The following is a 24,939-nucleotide window of genomic DNA, read 5'->3' as shown; positions in this document are numbered from 1 at the left end:
GGGTCCCTTAGGTTTAGGTTTAGTTTAGACAGTCCAGAATGAACTGTTTGAACAAAGGGGGAAAAAATCAGCTAACTAATTGCAAATAATAGAAAATATACACTTATCTGCAGTCTGTGTTGTGTAACAACTATTGTGCGAATGGGGAAGGACTGCAAGGAACTGAAAGCTTCAATTGGTGTGCTTGGGAGTCACGAGGTACCAGCTGCTGGATTTGGATGAATAATAAATCGTTAGTGCCTGGTGTCCTCAGCCCAAATGAGCAGCTGACTTTCTCGAGGCTCTATTAAATCTATATAGATTTAACATAAAAAAAAATAATCTATAAGCAGTGATTTCTGGAAACTAATGTTAGGCTGCTTTTAGCAGTAATATACAAAAGATTTATTTTCTCTAGGGCAGAGTGTAGTAAATAAGAAACTCACCTGTCCCCTCCAGTCAATATATGCCATACAGCAAAACCGTGAGGGTCTGATTTATTTTGGTATTACTATCAGACAAAATTTAACAACTGTATGTTTCTCCAGTAATAGGATAACCTGATAAGAGTTGATTAGGTTAGAAATTATTTAAATATGGGAAACACCACACATATGCTCAAGACTGGAATATGGCACGGGTTTTTGCAAGTTATTGCTATTGATTAATGATTCTTATGACATTTTTTGTGCAATCATCTAGGAACTTCACTGCAGTACTTTGAGGGAGGTAATCTGTTAGAAGAACCATCCAGACATATGTAATTGATTACTTGTGGTTTTCTTTTGCCTAATTCTGACAGCTGTTGAGTGGCAGATGCTGTCACTGGCTTGAGGCGCTTCCAGCTTGCGATGCCTTGCAGTGCTGATACATAACCTTTAAAGTTTGCTGAAGTTGGCTGCAACGTACTGTTTTGATAGAGAAGCACTTTGTTTTTCTCTATCGTTGTTGCTAGTGGTGTGGGTGTAAATGTCAAATACAGCAACAGGTTTCAACCGCAAGGAGAGAGGGCAAAAAAGCAAGTGATGCTCTTAAGCACTGCCTCCCTTTGGCACGGAAAAGCTTTGATGTGGTGAGTTCCTTTGGACATAGCCTTGCAGCTGTGCAGAGCAACTGAGCGCTGCTGTCCAGGGCAGGTGCAGCAGGGCAGTGCTTTCAGACACTGTGCTCATCTGCTGCCTATGGAAGAATGATATAAATAGTGGATGGAAAGCAGAAATTGCCCCTTGGCAACCTAATTATCTCCTAATGACACAAGTATAATCTCATACCGTGGAATGAAACATTGATTCTTTGCTTGCTGTCTGGTTTGCATGAGTTTTTGTTCTTTTTTTATTGCTCGAATCCTTAAGTTGAAACTAATTGCATCCATTTATTCCACAGGCAGAGGAATGCTTAAAATGCTTTTTGATTTTTCAGTATTTCTGCAAAAATGTTGATGTAGTTAACCGGTTTGTGTTCTAATTGTAAAGGAATATGTGGGAAAATAACACAAAAATTAAATAGGAGCTGCACAGAATCGTGGAACCATCCCATGCTGTCAGGTCTTTGGAAGAATCACTGTATCAGTGCGGGATAATTAAGCACAACCGTGAGTGTGGAACAGAAGGATTCCAGCTGTGAGCTCACACGCAGCTCCTGCTTAGCAGGACAGCAGCGGTCCGAGTTGTTAATTGCGTTTCAGTGGCTATACAGGAAACTCGAAGTCTTGAGCTGCACAGGGATTGCTCTAGAATGGTTGGGTGCCTCGGAACACCTCGTGTTAATGAGCGATTTCAAAACGGGAAGGCGTGCTGATGTCTTACACAGAGGCCGCATTAAGGCAGAACTGGGCGCTCGCACGCAGGGCTCCCAGCCAGACGCCGTCTGTGGTTCCCGTGCAGCGGTGCCGTTTGCGCTCATCGCAATAACGGTGTGGTTCAGAGCCGCTGCCTCTAACAGGGAGGGAAGCTGCAGCTCAGACGTTGCCTGAGGAAAGGCGACGTCGGAACACGAACCGACGCCCGGCCGCGGTTCTGAGGCCGCAGCGCAGCCCGGCACCCCCCGCTCCTTCAACGCCCTCCGCGCGCGGCGGCGCGGTGAGCGGGGCGCGCGCCGGGGCCCTCCGCTCCGTGCCCGCCCCGCGCCGGGGGCGCGCACGGCGGCGGCGGCGGCGGCGGCGGCTACGTGACGAGGCTCAGGTCCACAATGAGCCCCGCCGCGCAGGGGGGCGGGGAGGCGGCGGGCGGGAGGCTGCCGGCGGCGCGGCGCTGAGGCGGCTCCGTGCCTCGGCGGGAGCGCGAGGCTTCGCGGCCAGGTACGGCGCTCCGTTCCGCGGCTCCCGGCGCCGTCCGCTCACCCGTCGCCTCGGCGGAGCCGCGGAGCCTTGAGGCGGGCGCAGCGCGGTGCGCTCCCGCTGCGGGACGGACACGTGAGGGGCGCGGCGGGGCCACCCCGCCCCGGGGGCCGCATTGGCTGCGGGCGGGAGGTCGGCCCTCCCGGCCGATCCCGGGGCGAGAAGGCAGGGGAACGGCGACAAAGGGCGGGCGGTGCGCGGCTCTGACTGCTCCTGTCCCGCAGCCCCGGCGGCCAGGCCGAGCGAGAGCCGCCCCAGAGACCGCAAATGAAGTGCGAGAACTGCACCAAAAAGGTGAGCGCGGCGTCCCGCGGCGACGGCTGAAATGCGACGCGTTGTGCCGCCGGCTCCGAGGTCAGCGGGCCCGAGGGCGGCGGGGAGCGGAGCCCCGCTTTGATCCGAGCGATCGCGGGGCGATTCTGCGGCCGTTCCCCATGTGCTGCGGCCCGGAACGCTGAGAAATGGAAAAGTGGTGGAGCAGGTGGATTTGTGAGCGCTTGTTTTCGTTGTAGAGAAACAAAGCGTTACCTGTAAGGCTCCTGTGGCACCGTTAGAGCCCGTATCGTGAGCAGGATGAGTTTGGAACTGTCGAGATAATTCTGCAGACGGGTTGTTATTCGGCAGCGGTTGTATTTCGTGTGATGTGTTTTATGGTGTGTTTCAGGAATGCAGTAAAAAACAGAAAAATGACGATGCACAAAGTACGTCGGTGGATGTGCTGAGTCCTAACGATGACTTTGAGGAGGTAATGGACCTTCTGAAAGCAGCCGCGCGTTCTCCGGGTATTGCCCAAAGGAAAGAAGCTCCAAACGGAGAACTTCCCAAGTTCTCGTGTAATGCAAATCAGTTCTGACAGTGTCTGTGTATCTCCTGAGAATCAGGAAGTCTTTAAGAAGAGATGGTCTGTAAACACAAAACAAAGCCAAGGGTTTTGTTCGTTGTTTGCATGTCAAACTCTTACCTAAGATCGTTACAGTGGGGACAGAGGTTTAAAGGAGAAAGTGGGATGTTGCCAGTTGAGGTGCACAGATGTTTCTTAAGTATCCCTGCTGTTCCTCCATAAGTAACTGTTTCCCTGGCAATAGGTTCTTAATTGAAGGAATTTGGTCTTTTTTGCAAGTAACGTGGTCATCTTGCACTTCTGTATAAATACTCTTTTCCCCACAGATGCGCTGCTAGTGGTGTTTTAGCCAGGAATACAGTGCTCTTGATCTTACAGAGAATGGTCAGCTGTAGGGCTGCGTTCTGTTTGCTGCACCTAGTGGTTAAAAGCCTTAGCCTTCTTATTAGCTGGCTATTAAAGAGGCTTAATAGTTGAAATAAGTTTTCTCAGTTACTTGGTAAATGGATGGGGACTGAGTGCTGAAATGCAATGCAAATCAAGTTACTGGATCATAGGCTTTGACTAAATTCAGATCTGTGTGTTCACACTTGATTGCTTTGCAGTTTCACAGTAGTAATAGTAGAAGAGTTTATCAAGTTGTTGTGATTGTTTCCCTACGATCTTGGGTGTTATACAAGTGTTGTGGGTTGTCTTGTTTTAAACAAATCAACGTATTTGTGCTTCAACTGGCTCACTGTGCAGATGTTGAAAATGACTTGATCATTATTAAATATTTGCATGTTTATATTTTTCTTCCAGAAAAATGAGTTTTTTACATTGGCTAATGCTAAAATACTCCTTAGCGACTGCCTAGCTTGTGACAATTGCATGACATCAGAAGAAGGAGCCAGAGTTTTCCAACAGAATCAGAAGGAGTTCTTTCGCATACTCAACCTTAATAAGGTAAAGTGGCACTAACAATAATACACTGCTTTCTGTGAGCAGGAGGAGATTGCAGCATGACTAAGCAACTTAATTTCCCAGGGCAGATAATGTGAAGATTTGTCAGGATATACTTTGCCCAAAGGGGAAGTGAAAACATAGTGCAAGATGAACAGAAAAAGTGCTTACAATACTTTTGCACTTGAGAAGCAGAATTACAGCACTGACCCTGAATGCTGAAGGAAAGTTATTGCATTTGCAATAGTAAGACTTCTGGAACAGATAATTTCATCATTACTCTAATAATGAATTAGTCTGAGCTTTGTTGTTTATACATTCACACCTTGGTTTACTAGGGCTGTTTTACTGGGAAGTTTTTGGTGCCAATGTGTTGACATAATACGAAGTTACTGAGCCTAATTTTTGGAAGTAGAATTGTTTTCAGTATATATTCAAGCTGCCTTTAGAAATTATTGATAAAAATTCTTAGTGAAACAGGTAGATGTGTTCTGGTGCTGCTTTCTGCTAAGGTCTGTGTTCTCTGTGACTTAGCTGATATGTTTGGTGTTGTAAATAATAGGATTAATTACATAGTGATTCAGTTTTATTAGAACTACTTTAACACTCAGTAGAACACGATATTATTGTACATGAAAGAGAAGAAAATGGGGTTAAAAAAACTTATGGCTTACATAGGGTTCACTAAAGAGAGCCTGAAGTCCACACTTGGGAAGCACATGGGTACCTTGATCAGAATTTCGCAGGTCCTGACAAGGGTAGTGAGCAAGGGAGTTGCCTTCCAGAGGATAATGAGCTCTACTTGTGTGGCCATTATACAGCATTTAGGATGTCAAAGTACAAACTGTGGTCTCTAACCTGCTTAGATTAAGATTTGTTTGTACCATAGTCCTAGTTTCTCTGTCAAATGTTCCACTGGTGTGGACAACATCCCAACTAAGCCCTGAGGTTCATCTTTAAAGTTCTGTCATCAGAGCTTTACAATGCCCATCACCTTTGGTATTCTAAGAGTGTTCTTCTTTCTTTCACAAATTCTGGTTTAAGGGTCCTGGCTTATCAGCTTCCCTCAGCTTCTGCAGTGACTGAGAGCCTTAACAAATAGGATTTGTAATTTGCTTGTTTAAATTTGTAACTTCAAATGCCTGTGCTCTGGAAACAGGAATTCCTTTGTTTTAATATATGAACATGCTCCTTTTTTTTCTTATTTGACAATAGAAGCTTCTGCTAGGACTCAAAACTTCATAGGTGCAGAATGTCTCTTAAATTTCCTCGTGCCATTAGGGCACCAACCACAGAACAGTTCTAGGACAGATGGCTTTCCCTGAGTCATGCAGAAGCAACATCTATAGATGGTTAGGGATAAGCACTGACAAGATCAGAAGTGCGTCCTGCGCTGCCCTCAAGAAACAAGATTTGTTGTATCAGTGCTTGTGGCTGGACTAGATGATCTTGTAGGTCCTTCCCAACCTTGTGATTCTGTGATTCTATGGTGACTTAATGCTGAGGCTCACTGAAGTGTGGTGAGGAGTGCGAGGAGTAGAACAATGAGGAGCTCCAAGGGTGGAAGGAGAGAAAGTAGGAAGCCTTACCCTGATGTACTTACTTAATTTGTTTTCTTTTTCTTTGTTTTGTTTACCAGAAGTGTGATACCTCAAAACACAAAGTGTTGGCAGTGTCTATATGTCCTCAGTCATTGCCTTATTTTGCTGCTAAATTCAGTCTCTCTGTGAATGATGCAGCCAAGAGACTCTGTGGTTTCCTCAAAAGTCTCGGTAAGTTTGGGTTTGTTACAGTGATTAAGCTTAAAGGGAAGACTATTTGGGGCTCTTGCTTTCTCAGCAGAACTGCTTGTTGTGCAGTCATAAAGTGCCATTGCACAATGTAGTTCAGAGTTGAGTTTGAAATGCCTACTCTGTGATATTAATGACAGCACACCAGTATGACACACTTCGGTTTTAGGAACAGATTTGAAGCATTGCAGTGCTGACAGTAAAGGTCATAGAACAGAAGGGCATTGTAGATCCATCTATGTTCATTACCAAGAAATCAGGAGAATTTGGTCATGAACTTGAGTAAGATTTCCCCTTGTTTTAACTGAGGAAGAGGGGAATTCTTATCCTAAATGCCTTCCAGTCCTTTGGTAGTAGTCCTTTGGTACTGCTGGTAGATTCTCAGTTCTGGTTATTCTTCTGCATTTTGAAATGACTCACAACAACTGTTGTATTTGCTTATTTTATGTTAAAGCTGTATTTCCTTAGTCTTTATATTATGTACACAAAGTTTAATTTGAAAAACTAAGTAAAAGTATAGTTATAATGCATGGGGGTTTTTTAATGCAATTAAAACTTTTTAAATTTTTTTTTATCGTTTCCTTGCATTTCTGTACCCAATATATTTTTCTCTACATCCAGAAAGAAAGCTGAGTTTTGGTGGGTCCCAGTTTTCTTAGCATACATTAATTACTGTTGCCTGGCTTGCTGTGGTAATGTGCTTGATATTACATAGGTGTGTAGGGAGTGCGTTGCTGAACAGACAGATGGAAAGTCTCAGTGTTGGTGTTGTGTCATATACCTTTACCAGCAACATATACATATATATATATATTTTTGGATAATAAATCACTTCAGCATATTTTGTGAAGAATGCTCGTTCATGGAGCATACAGCCCTGTGGTCTTGAGATCTCATTCAAGTGAACAAAAAAGAGTAAATATATGTGCTGAATGGGAAGTTTTTCCATAAGGAAGCAAACAGGTATTTGAAGTATTGCTAGTCAGCGTTAGCAAGTTGGTGTTCCTTTTTGGTTCATGGCATAGAAGATTAGCTTTCTAGTGTACAGTTATTATTTCTGACTGTACTAACCATGAAAATTCTGTAGAGGGTGGGCAGTATGCCCACTGATCTTCCAAAGTTCTTTTGATTGACTTGGATCTTGGAAAGACACCTGGCAGATGGAAAACATTCTAGTAATTCACTTTTCCAAACTGCTTTGTTTCCTAGGGGTGCATTATGTATTTGACACCACTATAGCTGCTGATTTCAGTATCCTGGAGAGCCAGAGGGAGTTTGTGCAGCGGTATCAACGGAGGAACCAGGAGGAGCATGCCTTACCAATGTTTGCCTCTGCTTGCCCTGGTGAGAACTGATTCCTCCAACCTTCTTGCACTTTGGCCCAGTCTCATTAGGGCTGCCCAGGAATGAGGGTGGTTTCGTTTGGGAGCCTTAAGGAACATTGGAGTGCTTTGGCTTTGTGTGAGAGGCACCAATCACTGTGTGCAGTACTTGTTACCAGTAATGACCATCCTTAGTGCAGTGCTCCATGAGCCTGTTTTTGTGGGCTGCTGGGAGTTTTCAGTGAGCATTGTGACCTTTCCTGTATGTAAGAAGCCACTGCAGCCTTAAATGTGAGCCATGCCAACAAGGGATGGATGTGATGGTGTTGGGTAAGGTATATGCTAAATCATCTGCATCTAACAGTTGTCTCCTGTTGCATATTTGTAAAAGGTGAGGAGTGCAAATTCTGTTTTTGTTTTTTTAAAAAAGAAACAACAACAAAAAATCCTTGTTGGTAGTCTGTGGTCATTTCTGATAGCAAGGAACCTGAACTACTGATGTACTGTACGAGTGTCAGTGTGTGCTATTTATGAAACCACTTGTATAGAAGCATACATTACATTGGAAGGTCTGGATAATAAAGCCGAGGTGCAGAACTAAGTTTGTAATCCTCCTTATGAGGCCTTAGGCTACTGATGTAATTAAACCATAACCTCCATTATCTTATGTATAGTTTTGAACTTTTCACTTTAGCAAGTGACATAATATACAATGACTGAGATGGTTCTGTCTAACATTTACAAATTAATTTTCACTTGATGTGGCCTTCTCTACTGAGAATTTTGTACCCGAGGAAGAAAAAGTTATGAGAGTGAGTTCTGGTATGTGTTCATGGATTCCAGAATCTGCTCTTGTCATTTGAAGTTTAAATACTGATATTTGTACTTCTAGTTTGTTCTGTATTCCCTCTAGCAGAAGTATCTGGGTCATGCTTTAGGAACTGCATAAATGTAAGAGGGAAAAGCTACTTCTGTTAGTGTTATCTTAGTGCTACCTCTTATCTTTAGAAGCAGATGTGCTGTAGGGTTGCTCCTTTTGAAGTGCAAAACCTGCAAATACGTTGTTTATTTAAAACTAATTCACAGGTTTAGAATTTTAGAAGAACTTCAATTTTATGTATCTAGAAACAGAGCTAAGAATTATGCCCTCCTCTCACTGAAAATAGACTAAAATGTCAATGGAGCACTTGTCATGTCCTCAGCTGTTTACAAAAGTTGCTCTTTGTCTTTAGTGCTAGTTGTGGTGTTAGCTGTCTGCTGGAGCATAGATGTAGAGGTATGGGGGCTTTCCATTTCCATAAAACTGAACTGAAATCCCACTGTAAATGCATTCTAAAAGTGTATGGCATTTCATGGCCTTCAGGGATTGAATTTTTGATGATGACCATCTTTAATGTAAAATGCTTTACTGTGTTCCAGGAATTTGGCTGCATGCACTTTCTGCTCCTTGCTCGTCCTCCTCTCTCTGTCCCCACATCACATAAATTTGTCACAGAAATAGTTGTTATATAGCTCTGTAGATCAAGGTCAATATGAATTCAAGTGTAACTGCTTACCTCATATTTATCCTTGGGTATAACTCCACACATTACAGTATCACCCTCTGCAGTAGTGGTCTATTCTGTAAAACACACCCTAAGCAAGAGAGCATAGCTGGGGTAATCCCAGAACCTGATAGAGGGACATTTTATTATCTCTGTCCAAGTTGTTCTTCCCTCCTCTGGCTGTTCTCATTAAGTCAGATAATATTTTCTTTAATTTCTTGTTCAAAATGCTGAAGTGTGGCTACTCTTCTGCCTGTGTGCAGGAATAATTGAAGCTCAAATACCCATGCTGGTATGAAGCACTTGCTCTGGGAACCAGACAGCTTTAATACACTGCTAACCTCTGTGAACTAATTATTAATGGGGCAGACTTACAGCCTAAGCAGGAAGAATATAATAGTTGGGCATTCAAATGCTGTTGTCCCAGCCAACTAAACTAATTTGCTTCTACAGGAATAGAGTTTTACCAAACTGGATGTTTTCAGTGTAGTTCTTCTGCACTTTATACTGATGCATAAATATTTACAGTGTATGTCTATATATGGCTTCCTGATGATAAACCATGGAAATAATGTGTCCCAAAGTGGATCTGTAAGAATTTGCACTGTGCTTGGTAGGGATTTCTTTTGGTTCTTTGATGCTAACACCAGCCAGCACGTGGCTGAGGATCTGAATGAACTCAGAAGGGTGTGGGCCTGGATGGGGACAGATGCAGGCTGATAGCAGAACTGGGTATCGTAGGCTTCCTGTCACTGCAGCTCAGGAAACCAGCCCTGCTGATGGAGCAGCTGGTGTGTGTGCAGGGTGCAGATAGATGCCTGCTGTGCCTCATCCACCACTGCTGCTCGTGCAGTTAAACAATGAGTGACGCCCGCTGTGCAGCTGGAACTGCTGGATGCTGTTCTGTCTGCTGTGAGAAAAGAATTGAAGAATTGCCAGGGGCAATACCTGCCAGAAGTCCCTTGGGATTGAATGAAATTTCATGATGGTCATGACTACAATATCTGAATTATACCTGGGTTCTAGCTTTGTGCTGTTACTGGCCTTTTTGGCAGTGCTCTGACTTGCACATGGGTACAAACACCCAGCAGTATTTTAACTTAAGCTTAAGAATTAAGTGGATGCTGTTACCTACGTGTTCCTGGGCAACACGTCCTTCAGAGCAGTTTTTCTTTTATGTAAATGCTGATGTGTTTGAAGGCTAAAAAGCAGAAACATAAAATGTTCATACTCGTTCTTAGCACCACAAGAAATGAAGTTCTCTAGAAGGCTGGGTTAAATGCTTCTGCACAATTTAGTGATCTGATTTATAGTTCATTCAGAACTTTTCTTCACCCACACGAAGTCCTTGCAGTAGAAGATGCTGGGCTGTGGTCTTCTCAGTAAGAGCTACAGTGCCAGTGTAAGACTTGCACAGCCTGGCTATCTTTATCTATTCATTTCTCAGTTTGTTTGGGAAAGTGAGGCACATTAGGGCTGCTCTGGAGAGTGGGAGTGGTGTGAAATGTAAATAACCCATTAGAGCTGAGCTGAAGCATCCTGGTGGAGGGGATGGGGACTGCTGAGTAACTAAGGCTGAATGTTGAATACAAAGAGACTTCAGTTAACAAATATATGTATGTGTGGGGGGGGTGTTTCTAAAGAAATTGTGTCTTAAAATAGTAAAATAAGCCTTTTTTTTTTTCTAGGCTTAATCCATGTGCATCTTGTGGTCATGCTTTCATGTGACTTCTGTTCTAGACAAAGCAGACCAGGCGTGCAGATATTAAATCTCAGGAAATAGAGAGTTACAGTTAAGCTGCTGAACAGAGTACACTTGTTGGAGTATCTGCTGATCCAAGGGCTGAAGTCTAGGAAGTCAACTTACTCTTCATTAGCTGGGATCTTGTTCCTTCTGCTCTATTAAAGCTATGCATTAGAAAGAATTTAATAGGTCATGCAATTCACAATGGTTTCTAGGTCTCGAGTTAATGCCACAGTGGATTATTGATAGCCAGTTGTAAAGCATTCCTAACAGAGCCCTGAGGTTTCTTATAGGTCCTGAAGTGGAGCCTCCAGCCTGTGCAGACTTCATTTTCAAGGTGGAAATGTTCTCCCTGCTGTAAAGTTCTTTTAATGTCACCTTGCCATGCTTATGTGTTACCTAATTATCTAATGGTGCCTTGCTGCTGTTCTAGGTTGGATCCGGTATGCAGAAAGGGTTCTTACCAACCTTGTGACCCCCCACATTTGCACTGCGAAGTCTCCCCAGCAGATCATGGGCTCCCTGGTAAAGGGCTACTTTGCCAGGCAGCAGGTTAGTAATTCTGCTTTGTTTTTACCTTTATACTATTGAAAAGATGAAAAAATGTTTTAATACAGAAATGTAGATCTCGGTGTTTTCTAAAGTGTTATAGAATCTTCTGAATTTTCTTTCACTTGGAGAATAAATGCTGCTCTACTGCCATGTAAGGGTCCATGATATGAAGAATGTACAAAGACTCTTATTTAATGTGCTGTAGTGTGATCTGGCAGTAATCCTTGTGCTGCCACTGGAATGTGGACTTAGATATTACGGCTAAATTAAATCTGGGGTAGATAAAGAGCTCCTTGTAAAATGCTGCCTGTGTAGTTCTGCAGCAGCTGAAATGGGAGTAGAGGAGAGCGCTGTAGAAATTGCTGGGTTGTCCATCATCAGAGGAAAGCATTGTGTCCTGGAAAATAATCCTTTTATCTTTTCAACTTTTTATGTTGAAAAAAAGGTTGCTATTCCTTTTACATATTGTACACTTACCCATATTCCAGGTTACATAGAAAAGTACTGCTATTTCTGCATAGATACAGAAACGTTGGTGGACTTGAATATGGAAGGGAATGAGTGACAGAGCTAGAAAATAGAGTTCTGAAATAGAAATCTTAATTTGCACTCATCTTTAATGCAGTCAAAAGCTACAAAAGCTGCATGTTATGTGGTGTGAAGGAATAAATAGAAGTTTCAGACAGAAGACTGACTTGTTGCTGACGCTTTCAACTTTTGGCAAGCCATTCAATCTCTGTGCTGCAGCCCTCGAACTTATTGCTAGGGATTGATTTCTAATATTAGTTGTATGATATTTTTAGCTTGTCACCCTTCAAGCTGTCTTTTGTTCTTTATGGAATTAACATATGCTCTCTTTTCTGCAGAATTTGTCTCCAGAAAAAATCTTCCATGTAGTTGTAGCACCTTGTTATGACAAAAAACTGGAAGCCTTGAGAGAGGACTTCTACACTGCCTTGTACAACTCCCAAGAAGTTGATTGTGTTCTAACATCAGGTTACGCCTTTATTATTTGTAAAGACATACCCAAATCTCCTGTGCTAGAATAGCATTTATACAGGCTCTGTGATTGATGTTGTTGTTGTTCTTCATTGTTTGTCTTTCAAGTCTGCTTTAGCATTCTCCTTTACCCAGACGTGATCCCACAGAAAGGGTAGGTAGCATTATGTAAAGTCTGGGGAAAGCTGAAGGCCCTTTCCTTCAGGGCTGGAAGTGTCAGGCTCCTCAGTTATTGGAGTTGACTGACCATTAAGAACTGGAGAACGTGGCTGTAAGCACACAGGGGTGTAGAGCTCTTAAACAGAAGCACAGTGTGTGCATTTTGCTTTGCTCTGAAAGTAAAATGTCCTACATTTTTCTACAGGTGAAATTGTCCAAATAATGGAGCAGAAAAATGTGTCTATGAAAGATGTGACTGAAGTAGCTGTAGATAGTTTGTAAGTAGCTTTGTTGTGGATTGCTTCCTTATTTTGATGACAAGTAACAAAACCTTTGCTCATGTTCAATATAAATGTAAAACTTTATTAATGTGAAATGGAACATTCCTTCCTGAAACTAGTTTTACCACATCCTTAATAGTGTTCAGATTTGTTCTCAGTCACTGCTCTAAAACCCTTTTTTGCGGGGGAAGAAGAGAAGGGAAAAAAACAATACTACTACCTCAAAGTGAAGGAATGAAATTTTGGAGTTGATCTCTTTATTGTTTCCTCAGGTTTGGTGAGATAAAGGAGGGAGATGTAGTAAGGCACGATGGGAAGAGATCTGATGGGTACCTGGAGCACATCTTTAAATATGCTGCAAAGGAGCTTTTTGGCATGGATGTCAAAGAAATCACCTACAAAGCATTAAAGTAAGCAAGCTTGTGTCCTTGTAGGATGGGCTAGCTAACACTACAGTGATCCTTTATTGTTAACCTTACTCTTTCATTGGTGGGTGGTTAATGTATTATAAATACATAAATTTGCTGCTGTAAAATAGTTTTTTGGTTTTTTTTTAGCTTTTGTTGTATTAATAACTCATAAGCTCTTATAAGCTCTATCTACTACTATTGTCCTGAAAATTCCACTGCAACTTCTGTTTCACTCAGTTTAGAGACTGGAAGTTTGCATTTCTTGTTATCCTTATTCTGTTCTCTCAAGCATCTGAATACAAGCTGACATCTGGATCATCCCTTTGGTAACGTAGGGCTTTGAAAATCTTCATATCTTCATAGGAACAAAGACTTTCAGGAAGTTACCCTTGAAAAGGATGGTGAGACAGTGCTGCGTTTTGCAGCAGCTTACGGCTTTCGGAATATCCAAAACATGGTTCTGAAGTTGAAGAAAGGAAAGTTTTTGTACCATTTTGTAGAAGTCCTTGCCTGCCCAGGAGGTAAGAATGCTAATGGATCCACAGTCATTTCACACACAGCTCTGAGCTCAAAGAAAGCTTGTCTGACAGCCAGGCACTTCATTTCATTCCTTCTTAATTCTCTTCCTAATAACCTAAAATGCTTAATACTTAGTAAATAGTCCAGAACACCAATTATACATGTACAGGATTGGCTGAGAAATTGATTGGATTTTCTAAAATTAACCATAACATTATTTGCTCTCTTCTGATCTATAAATAAATGGCAACATGGCTTCTTCTGTGATTATTTAAAACTTCAGAGGGAATACTCTGAAATAGTTGCTGTCAAGGGCGAGAAAAGACAAGGAACATAATTAAGATCATAAAACCACAGAGAAGGCAGGGAAAGACTGATGTGGAAACTTTACTTGCATCAAGATGTTGATATTGAAGTCATGTGAAGTATACAGAAATTCAAACTACTTCCCGTAGAGCAGTATGAAAAAAAAAAAAAGTCAAATCTCATATCAAATCTTCATCACCATTGTGGCTTACTTCTTTTTTTATAAGGGTGCCTAAATGGAAAAGGCCAGACACAAACTGAAGATGGAAAACCAGATAAAGCACTGCTTAGCCAGATGGAGGACGTGTATGCTGCAATACCTGTCAGACTTCCAGAAACCAACGTGTATGTACAAAAGATGTACCAGGACTGGCTGGAAGGCATGGATTCCAGGAAAGTCCAGGAAACTTTGCACACCAAATACAGTGCAGTAAATCAAACAGCAAGCAACTTGGATATCAAATGGTAACAAATCAAACTTCCAAAATATTTGCTTAAATTAGTTACAGATTGAGCACTGGAAACATTCTATGCAATCGCAGATGCTATGCACTAGCCAAGTGTATGAATGAGATGCTTTCCAAATTGTGGATCATTTGCTGTGAAGAACCATTGCTTTTTGAAAACAAAACCAGAAGTCTCCAAAAGCCCTGGCTCCTGCTGGGTTCCTGCCATTGTCTGTAAGCTCTTACTGCTTGTTGTCTCCTGTGTATAATGGATTTCTTCATTCAAGAACGTGACCTTGCAAGGTGCATGAGCACTTTCTGCCAGGTGCAGGCAGTGTAATTCTGAGATACTGCAGATTGAGGGTTCCCATTACTTCACAAATTGGGTTTTTGAAGGCGAGATCATCTTCTCCTACTCCAAAGTGCAGTTTTCTTCTTGGGAGAACAGTCATCATGAATTACTATATTATTCCAATTGTTATATATTAACTTGGGATTTACTTGTCCAGGTTGTGGGATTATTGTAATAACAAGACACGTGCGTATATGGAGAGATGTAAGGAATTTATATATGCCTTCTGTCCATATTTGAACAAATGCTTTTCAGTTCCAAACTAGTCACTATTCCTTACTGATAAAACCTTTTGTAGGGAACAAGATGCTTCATATAAACTGAACATGAGAAATTAATGTTAAATGGTTGTAATGCAATCCTTCACATAACAATACTTGCAAATTGGTTGGTACAGAAAGAACTTTTCCTCTTAAGTTTTCTTATAAACTCGCAGCTAGAAAGAATGATGCTGCTTACCTGCAGTTCATTATGGAAGCAAAATGTGCAAGTGTGCTACCATGTGAGCACGTGCACACAACAGCTTTGTTAGATCTGCTGAGCCAGACTTACAGCACTTCCATCTCATCTTTCACTACACAGAATACCACGTTACTCCTCCTAGTTTATCTCCATGATGGACTTCTGTGAGAGTAACTTCATGGAGTGCTTCTGGAAAACTACTTAGCAATGCTTGTGAGGTCAAACTGTTATGCATTGGCATCATTAATTTTGGTGTCCTTATTTTTTTTAGGTATGCCAAAAAGCTTTTTGTTTAACAAATGTCTTAAAGTGGCATCTGTGTGCAGACATTTCTGCAGCTTCACAGAGTGGTCAGAGTTGTTTTGTCCACCATAAGCTTGAATATCAACCTATTGCCAAACATCTTCAGATTATCCTAGCAGCATCAAATTTGTTCTTGATTAATGGATTATTATTATTTTAAGCTAGCAAAGTTTCAGATTGTTTTCTCGTCTGAAAATACAGCTTGGCTACGTTGGCAGTTGTTTCAGGAAGCGTTTGAATGCATCCTGCAAATTTCCTAGTTGTACAGCTGCTTCTGTGTATCACTTCCAGTACTGCAAAAACCTGTGTCTGTTTGCAATCAGCATTTAACTTGAACGCAGTGGATGTGATAAAGGCATCAGTAAAGGCAGTGCGGGTGTTTGCAGTGGCAGAACAGAGGCTCAAGGGGAGAGACCTAAGTACGTTACCCTGATGATGGGAGAGCTGAATGTGAAGCTGTTAATAGAACTGATGTCTTAGTTGGACCTCCAACTAAATAGAGCGTTTTACTTGGAGGGAGATTTTTTCCAATGCACATGAATTAGATGACTGCGCTACCTGAATGCACACAATGAGATTATTCCTGTAAATTAGCCTTTGTAAGTTGTTCCTTGTTTCAATAAAAATCCTCGTCGTTATGTGGTGCAATATCAGGACATCTACAGAAATCTACCTCTGTACAGGAAGGGAGTCCAGAACCCTGGGAAGACCCATGCATAGCCAAAATCTCCATAACTGCTAAGGCTGGGTGGTGGTGTTGCATAGAATGTCTGAACAGGCTGCTTCTGGAAGCAACACCTCACCCATTCAGTCTCCTTTTCTTTCCGTCATGATTTCCTCCAAAAACTTCCCTAGAAAGAAATAACTTGTAACAAAGTGGTCTGGTTCTGTTTGTACAGGCATATGTTTCTATGTATATATGGTTTATAGCTTGATGGCATGTTTAAATTATAGTGCTTCCATTCTTTGTATGGTGTGCTTATTTTTTATGTGCGTGTACTGGACAAAATGGTACGATAAAGTTGTTTGCTTTTCTGATGAAATCTTCATTAAATTTCAAAAGAGCTGCCTTTCAATTCTCAAAAGGTACCCTTGGATTGTTTGCACAACCTGGGGCACTGCTGCTCGTGTTCTCTTCTGCCTGCTGCCCCTGCTGTGTGTGAGCCCAGGAGCAGCGCAGTGCCTGCAGTGAGCCTGGCTGTGCTGCCACTGCAAAGCAAGCATGGGGCTCAGTACATGGAAAAAACCAAACCTTTTCTTTTGAATCCACTTACCATTTCTTCCCTCTACTTAGCGTTGTAGTGTATTGAGATAGCAGTGTAAAAATCCAGTAGCAAATGTCTCCTGCAGTCTTTTGAAGATGACAAAGGTGTTGAGCTGAGCAGCTTCTAGTGGCGAGTTGGAATGTGTGTATTATAACCAGTGATGTGTCTGATACTTGTTTTGTTTTATAAGACTTGGAGTAAAACATTTTAAAATTTTAGAACTTTTCTTTCAGTGCCAGTTTGGGGTTTTTTTTAATGACCTTTTAATTGTAATTAGCCTTTGCCCTTCTACCTTCTTTCAGTGATATTTTAACATATATTAACCAGCCTTGTTGCAGCTTTGCATATAGTGGAATACTTGCCTGAGACTTGATTCTGGCTGCTAAGTCTACGTTTGCCATGTCTGTCGTTGCTGACAATACGTAGTTTTAGCTACAGTTTCTGAAGCTACAGCATCACTTAGATCTGATAATCTTTTTGGTAAATAATAATAACTTTCATTGCTGCTGCTTTTCAGCAGCGGGGAACAGTTCTCAGTGTGGTGGCAGCCATAGTGCTTTACTCCTCAGTTGAATGTTGTGCTGAGACAATCTGTCTCCAGGTGATTTTTAGAAAAGAGAACAATGAAGGGACGGGGGGAGGGTAACTGGAAATGCTAAATTTTAATTTGGAAGCTGCCTTAAGGTATTACTGACTTGAACATATCAAGTGGTAGGTACCTTGGGTTGTGTAGTACCTGATGCTGAGACTGCTACAAGGGATTGTAAAGTAATTTTGCTCTGCCTTTTCCAGTAAGTTTGCCTGAGCCACAGAGCCTTGTGTTGGTTTATCCACTGCAAGTAAAGAAGTTGGAGAGAAACAAAAAGCGACAAACATGTTTGTATGTAGCAGTCTCAACTGGGTTATATCTGGATGATGATGTTCAGTTACTTAAACTACAGTGCTTTGTGTTCAAATGGAGCATGACCATGAATCGTCCTAATAAATCTTGATACTGAATCATGAACTGATTGTCTCATTCCATGTAAAATTGGACTCAACTTTAAGTGCTCTTTGTTCTAATCTACAGTGATTGAATTTGTATGAATAAGCCTGTAACAGGAATACTGCATCAGCTCTTTATGAGCACTGGGAGTTACAGAAACACTTCCAACTGTGCTCTGAAGGGAACAAGTTTCTGGATGGCAGCTGGAAATGGTAACATGTTCTCTATGGCTGCACACAGTGAATCACCGGAAGGCAGATGAGCACCCATGGCTCTGAAGTGCTCTCAGCTGGGAAGGATGTGCTGGTAGGGCAGGGCCGTGGTGGTTGGATGGTTACACTGCAGTTTGCTTTGTGTAGTCACTCATTTAAAACACCAGCATGCAGGGAGCAGTAAAGAAATTTAAGGTAAATACCCTGGGATAGCAGAATCAATCCCTACTGAAAGAACAGGGTGCTGCTCAGGGTGCAGCAGTTTAAGATGTTTAGGCATGAAAGGAGGATTTCTTCAGCTTTAATCAAAGGGAAGAGTTGGTGCTTTTGTTTTTGAGGCAGTTGCAGGAAAGGATGAAAACCAGCCCCGGTGTAGAAGAGGTGCATCTTGTGCATCAGCGGGGCATGCAAAGCTGTAATTAATTAATTTTGCAAACATTTCATAAATTCCCTCAAGCAGGACTCTGTAATGTCATCAAGTAATGACTACTGTGGAGGTGGTCTGCATTTCTCCAGCGGACAGTAAGGAAGTGGTTACTTACCTGGAAGTAAAAGAGGGTTGAGCTGATCTTCAGAATGGAACAGAGCAGGGCTGATCCCATCTGTAAGCAAGCAGGGGCAGCTGCTGAGGAGGTACTGGGAAATTAAGCCATCCTTAGCCACTTAAAAGTAAATAGGGTTTGTGGCAGCAAAGCAGAGTTAAAACCACTGAAGTTGTGCAGAGTCCAACATGAGGCTATAGCCAGATGAACCGAATTAGGCAACGTAATGAAAGACCCGATTAAGTTTGGGTAAGCACTATTTGGAAATTAAAATCTCCCCCGTTCATTTTGTCAAAAGTACACATCTTACATCAGCCCATTTAAGACAAACACGAGCAGCACTGCAGCTGGCACCACGCAAAGCCCTTCGGCTCTCAGCCCTTCAGGCTGCCTCCCCCGTGATCTCACTGTGCCTTCAGGGCTGCTTGGACGCGTTCCTCCTTCACTCAACTTTGCGCCGTCGTGGAAAAAATGACCCCTCTCCATCAGGTTCTACCGAGATTTGAACTCGGATCGCTGGATTCAAAGTCCAGAGTGCTAACCATTACACCATAGAACCGCGCGGTGGCACTCGGCTCTGCTGTGCTGCATAATAAATTCACCCCAATGTTCAGCAGTAAAACCCCGCACTGAAACCGAGCGCTGAGCACGGCGCTGATTGCAGCCCAACCGCTCGCCTTCCTTCTGCCCTTCTGCTCCATTCGATGTCCTCGCGTATAACGACAGCTGAATTATTAACTGCAGGACGCGGCAGAGGTTGCTGGGAGAAACAAAGCGCAGGAGAACTGCTGCTTTCAAACACGTGAAGCGAACAGCAGGAGGGGCTGCGGAGCTCAGCAGGCGGCCTCGTGCTCTGCTGGCACCGAGTTCCTGCTTTCACACGGGCTGCTCACCGCGCAGAAAGGAACCGGTTACATTTCAGCACGCTGCAGCATGTCTGAAATTACACAGATAAGGCACGTAGCGATGCGGTGACCTACATGCAATAAGTAAACGCAAAAATATAGGCGAAAAAAATGCGAGGCGCTCTGGCTTTTCTACTCCCCTTTACCTCTGATTTTCGGTAGCACAGGTCAGTAATTCACGGCGCTCCAAAAGCCAACAAATCACCGAATTCCCCACCACTGCGGCCATTCACCAAATCGGCTCCCGCACAAAAACTCTTAGGTTCCACCGAGATTTGAACTCGGATCGCTGGATTCAGAGTCCAGAGTGCTAACCATTACACCATGGAACCGCTTAGAAGAGCCCTCCCAAGCACTCCTATTGAGGGAGTCGGACAGCAAAGCGCCCCATGACCTTCATTATAGGTTTGCTCTTCTCTTCGTTCTCCCGTGCAGCCCGCATGACGAATCCCACTGTTCGTTTATCGCAGCCATCACCGCAGTGAAAACAATGCCATTTCAGAAGCGCCTTAACATGAAACACAACCACTAAGCCCTCCATCACTTCACTGCCAGTACAAACACAGCCCGAACAAATACTGAAAATTACAAGCAGCACCACGGCACTGACTTTCACTTCGTACCTGTAGGCCCGTTTTGCTTTCACGCATCTTTCGTCAACTTGCTTCGGTTGAGAAGATGCACGTACCGTTATCACAAGCACTGGTGTGAACTGACCCACAGAAGGTGACTGGGGGTGCCACGAAGCGGATGGGACGGAAAACCACGCAGTGCAGTGACTGCAGGACTGAAGCACTGCGCCGGGCTGGAATAAAAACAGCCTCCAGCGCAGAGCTGCGTGTCCCCATCGCACCGAGCGCGTCCCGCGGCAGCGCTACAGACCGACCGCACACCGACCGCACACCGAACCGACAGAGAGCGGCCCGGCTGCGCCCGGCGACGCAGCCCAGCACGAGTGCCGCTCGTGCTAACGGCTGTCCGACCCAGAGCGAAAAGTAAGGCTAGCAGAGGATGGTTTCGATCCATCGACCTCTGGGTTATGGGCCCAGCACGCTTCCGCTGCGGCACTCTGCTCCTCGTTTTCAATCCTTCATGGCGGCGCTTAAAACAGCTCCCGTCCCAACGCCTCGACTTCAGCCGTTGCTGCTTAAACACGGCCCCCCCTCCGACTTCGCGGCTCCCCCCGAATTGAGCTGCTGCGTGCGCTGTGCAGACACCAGACGAAACGACGTGAGACGTAAACCAGCGGGATACCGCTGCGGATAACGAAGCACAAACTCCCGATGTCCAACAGCAGAAACAGCGCCGACTCCGAAGAACCGAGCGCTGCCGGCCTTAAAGCCCTACCAAAACTAAACAAACGAAGCCGGACGGTGCCGCCTCACAGCAGCGGGCAGCCCGGCCCTCCCGCCGCCCCACAGTGCCGCGCGCACATTTGCATAGCGCGGTGCTCGCTAGGGGAGATTCGCCCCCTCACGTCCGCTCCCCGTACGCTGCCCCGCACCTCTGCCAGTGCTGTGCGCTGTCTGTGTCCCCCAGCACACGCTTTGTGCTTGCCTTACCGCGGGCTCACCCTATCCTCTGAGAGCTGAGTTCTCTGCGCTATAAATACTGTTCGGAAAGCAGAGTTATTCGTGCTCGCTTCGGCAGCACATATACTAAAATTGGAACGATACAGAGAAGATTAGCATGGCCCCTGCGCAAGGATGACACGCAAATTCGTGAAGCGTTCCATATTTTTTTTTCCCCTATTTATGCCCTGACTCTATTAGTATGGGGACCTGGGCAGCCTGAGCTGTTAAGAAGCAGCCCGCCACGGCAGGACCCGGCTGGGTGTGCGCTCCCTCCAACCCGAACCATTCCGGCCCCTTCAGAGCCCTGCAGCTCGCCCTGCCTCACCCACAGGCTGCTTAGGGCACCCACTGACCCTGAAGGCACAGGGCTGAGGAACGAGCCCCGGGTGAAGGTGTTCTCCCCGTCTGGAGCACCTCCTGCATTCTGCTCTGCGTTGTTCTCCTCAAGCTGAGACCCCGAGGCCTCAGGGTTACACAGCTTAGTCCAGAAGTTCCCTTCAGCACAGGCACGAGGATTGCAATAACACCTGTAAAACCTCTGCTGCAGAGAAACAACTCCCAACAAGAGGAGTGCTGTGGGTTTCTGGCCCTTTAGGGCCTTGCCTCGGGGCTCAGATGACAGCATTAGCACAGGGCAGCGCCTGTCTGCGTGCAATTCTCTCAGGTTTTATCACTGTCCTTTCTCCCTCCCGCTGTTTCTGGGCTCTGGCACTGCCATCTGCTCCTCGTGCCATGCAGCACTCCCTGCTCGCTGAGCTCAGCCCTGGCTCAGCTCACACTGCTCCACTGCACTTCTCAGATGTTCTGTGAATACCTGGAGGCCCTTCCCATCTACCTCAGGGTGTGAATTCAACACACGGTGTGCACAAACAGCACTGCTGAGCTGTCTGCCAGAACGGTGTGTTTCCCACACAGCTACCTGCAGGCTTCACTCCTGCCCTGTTTTGCTCTGTCCATCCAACCAGCGACGCATCAGTAATAAAAAATGTGTAAATATTGTATTGGTGCAGTAAATACTCATTCTTTATCTAGCTGGAGTGCTTAAAAAGAAGAAGAGGCCCAGAAGGAGCTGAGCTGAGAGTGTTGTTAACTCCTCAGCTCAGGTATTGCGAGATTTCCAGGCAAGCATTGCTCAGCTGACTTCTGTGAGTGGAATATGTCGTCGTTTCTCTTCTCAAAGTGCTCAGAAAGTAGTAGAAACACTCACACATCTTTTAGCTCGCCCTCTTTATCCATAGTACCCAACAGGCATGGGTTTCAGTACTGGCTCCTCAAAGGAGAAGCAGGGAAGATGTGGGCAAAAAACGGCAGCCCTGAAGCACAGGTAAGTAGCCCAGAAGTACTCAGGGCCATAAACTCAACCTCCACTTGTAAGAGGATTTGTGTTGGCTTTGGTATTGAAATTTTGTTTCCACTCAGTCTGAGCTTTGTGATGCAGTATGTGAAGCTGAAAGCAGTTTGTGCTTCTCGGTATTGTTAGACACCCAGCTGGCATGAAACAAAACGCTTATGGAAGGCCTGCATCATCACTAGGGCTATTTTTTTTCTCTTTTAATTCCTTTTTTTTTTGCTTTCCTCTGCCATTCTTAATAAATTGGGTTGTTCTGAAGGTGTTAAGGATTTAACACAAGCACAAAGACTTTGGGATGAGTTGTGTGGTGATCATGCCCATGGTTTTGAATGTGTTCCTATCTTTCCTCTAACAAATAGGTGCTGTTAATTCTGCTAGGGGCTAGAAGAGAAACAGAAGTGTTAAAGCTACTGATGATGAGAGTGAGCTGATGAGAGTTGCTTGGGTTAGCAAATCTCATTGTTGTACTCTGTTATTTTTTTTTTAATTGGGTATCAGTATTATTCTCGGAGTAAATCATGAAGGGGTGCAGTTTTCAGAGCATGGGTCTTTCTGTGGCTGTTCAGTATGATGTTTTGGATTCAGCCTCTTATTTTCATAGTCACTGATAACTGGAAACTGAGAATATACCACACAAAGAATCAAGCATCCCTACACATTCTGGAAACGGGCTGCTTAGACAGATAAACTTGTTTTCTGTGTGGTTTTTGTTGTATTACATGGAGTCTGCATTAGTATTTACAGAGAGCACTTCTACAATCCTGTCTTACAAATGCATTTAAAATGTGAAATAAGTGGAGTATTTAAACACTGCTGCATTTTCTGATCGCTCTTGTAGCAACATAGTGCCTTTTGTACTGAAAATTACATGCTTCAGAAGACAGTAGGCTTCACAAGCTTGTGAAGTACATTACTCTATACTTCTGTGCTTGTGTTTGAAAGCTGAACATGCTGGAACTCAACAGTGAGATGCTTTTGTGGGAAACTAATGAAGCATAGCAAAATATTTATCCACAGGAAGGTGATAATACAGCTGAAACTTACAGCAAGAAGTTGACAGCAAGAGGGGAGGGAGAACGTGATAATGTCGAAGTAATATAATGGATAGAGTGCCAAAAACTGTATAAAACTCTGAAATCTTTCCCTGCACAGCTACAGTTGTGGTTCAGCAGGAGGCAGCACACTGCACCTAGATTTCTCTGCACTGCTTTAGAGGAAAATCAACCTTAACTTTTGCTGAGTCTGGAATATTGAAATTTCATTCCTAAGTGGCAGCTGCTGCTGTTTTGTAACATACACTTCATTGTACTCAGATTGCATGTTTCTTAAAGGACTTGTGTGAGAGAGGTCAGGGCAAAACATAAAGCTTACTGACACGGACATCCAAGTGGTAAAATCGACATTAATATAAATATTGCTAGGATTAAAAACATTTCTTTTCTGTGTCTGTCACATGGCCAGAATCAAGTGGAGCATGAGAAATTAATGCTGCTAGCAGACCTCCTTAGTGAGAGGAACAGATATACTACACATGGTGAGATATGTTTGCTTCATAAAAGCTTTGAAAATGTTATCTGTTTAATTCATGGTTGAGAACATAGACTTTAAAGTTAGCAGCTTTACTGTTAACTTTACAAGTGTACTTAAGAGCAGTAACTTGCTTAACCTACCAAGTTAGCAAGAAATGTGAGTCACTACATAGCTGATTTTGTTTCAGAATTACTGGGAGAAGTAAAAGGCATTAATACCCTGTTGCTTCTCCAAGCAGCTTTCTGACTTCAAGATAAACAGGAACTTCAAAGCCTAAACATCTGTTAATAGTTAACACAGTTCTGTTACTTGGAATATGAATCCATTTATAAAGACAATAACTGTATTTGTGAAGGAGATAGAAATAATTATTAAAAAGCCTTTTAAATAGCCACATTTAGGAACATCATCACCAAATAACTATTTTACAGAAGCAATGGTGATAGAGGAGGAAATTTTGAACATTTTTTAAAATGAAAAGTGCAAAATAGAAGAGATTATCTTTATATATACTCATCACAGAGAAGTTTTGCTATTTGCGAGAGATCCTGTAATTATGCTACAAGACTTCTTTTACAGATTATAATTTGCAATTAACTTGCACGCTGAAATAAACCTGCTGAGATTCTGTTGTAAATGATAAAAGATAATGAGAAGTTTAACTTTTTTTTTTAATTTTCAAGTTATCTAAATATTGGACAAAAGAAGAACAAAAATATGTTATTTGAGTTTCTTAGCAGTTTCAGCAGTCAAATAAATGTTGCTACAGTGTCTTCAGTCATCTCCTACTTTTTGAGCTTACTTCTTTAACTTATGTTAACCATCAAAATTGACAGTAGAAAAATAAAACCAGCAGGTGTGATTGTCCTTTCATTCTTTAGGTAGAATTACCCATAAATATTTCTAATAAAAGTGGTTTGTTTTCTTAGACATTTATTTAAGAATGTGTGTGTAAGCAGAAGTGCATGGCAGCACTAAGAAACCGACAGGATGTCTGATATCATACATTGTGACAGCATGGCTTTCAAATCTGGTGTTCCAAACGGGTTCCAACTCGAAATCAATTTTCAAATGGAATGGGTTTCATTTTGCTCTTCGTAGGATTTATTTAGCATTTCCCTTTCAGTGCCAAAGTCAAACAGGCAGCTGAGCGGACGGTCCTGGCTTTGTTCCTCAGTCTGGCTGCTCACGAGGTGTCCTGCAATTCACGCTGGGAATCGTTGCACGGCAGAGGCGCACTGTGACACTCTGGACTTATGCAATGAACGTTTAAAGCTGTGTTGTGTCAA

The 24,939-nt window shown here is 43.4% G+C and overlaps 1 protein-coding gene and 3 non-coding genes across 5 annotated transcripts; 2 read left to right on the top strand and 2 right to left on the bottom strand.

The window, feature by feature from the left end:
- Positions 1-2,140: 2,140 nt before the first annotated feature.
- NARF (nuclear prelamin A recognition factor) lies at positions 2,141-16,772 on the top strand. 2 transcript variants are annotated; one of them, XM_090121906.1, is made up of 12 exons: positions 2,141-2,159; positions 2,539-2,608; positions 2,979-3,059; positions 3,957-4,100; positions 5,737-5,869; positions 7,097-7,231; positions 10,931-11,049; positions 11,916-12,045; positions 12,413-12,485; positions 12,761-12,898; positions 13,262-13,419; positions 13,951-16,772. In XM_090121906.1, exons 2-12 carry the CDS (start codon positions 2,582-2,584, stop codon positions 14,190-14,192), a joined length of 1,380 nt encoding a protein of 459 aa, XP_089978032.1. In that variant the 5' UTR covers positions 2,141-2,159; positions 2,539-2,581; the 3' UTR covers positions 14,193-16,772. The 2 variants fall into 2 exon arrangements, with proteins under 2 accessions (XP_089978032.1, XP_089978033.1); XM_090121907.1 differs by lacking the exon at positions 2,141-2,159 and adding an exon at positions 2,205-2,275.
- A 2,005-nt stretch (positions 16,773-18,777) lies between these two features.
- TRNAQ-UUG (transfer RNA glutamine (anticodon UUG)) lies at positions 18,778-18,849 on the bottom strand. Its single transcript has one exon. It is a non-coding gene; the product is annotated as a tRNA-Gln (tRNA).
- Positions 18,850-19,455: 606 nt separating this feature from the next.
- Positions 19,456-19,527, bottom strand: TRNAQ-CUG (transfer RNA glutamine (anticodon CUG)). The gene has a single exon. It is a non-coding gene; the product is annotated as a tRNA-Gln (tRNA).
- A 1,302-nt stretch (positions 19,528-20,829) lies between these two features.
- On the top strand, positions 20,830-20,936 carry LOC116232682 (U6 spliceosomal RNA). The gene has a single exon (XR_004167739.1). It is a non-coding gene; the product is annotated as a U6 spliceosomal RNA (small nuclear RNA).
- Positions 20,937-24,939: the final 4,003 nt, after the last annotated feature.

Source organism: Phasianus colchicus, chromosome 20 (assembly GCF_987193195.1).
Source record: "Phasianus colchicus chromosome 20, bPhaCol1.hap1.1, whole genome shotgun sequence".
Classification (NCBI taxonomy): Eukaryota; Metazoa; Chordata; class Aves; order Galliformes; family Phasianidae; genus Phasianus; species Phasianus colchicus.
This window is presented reverse-complemented; position numbering and strand designations above follow the sequence as displayed.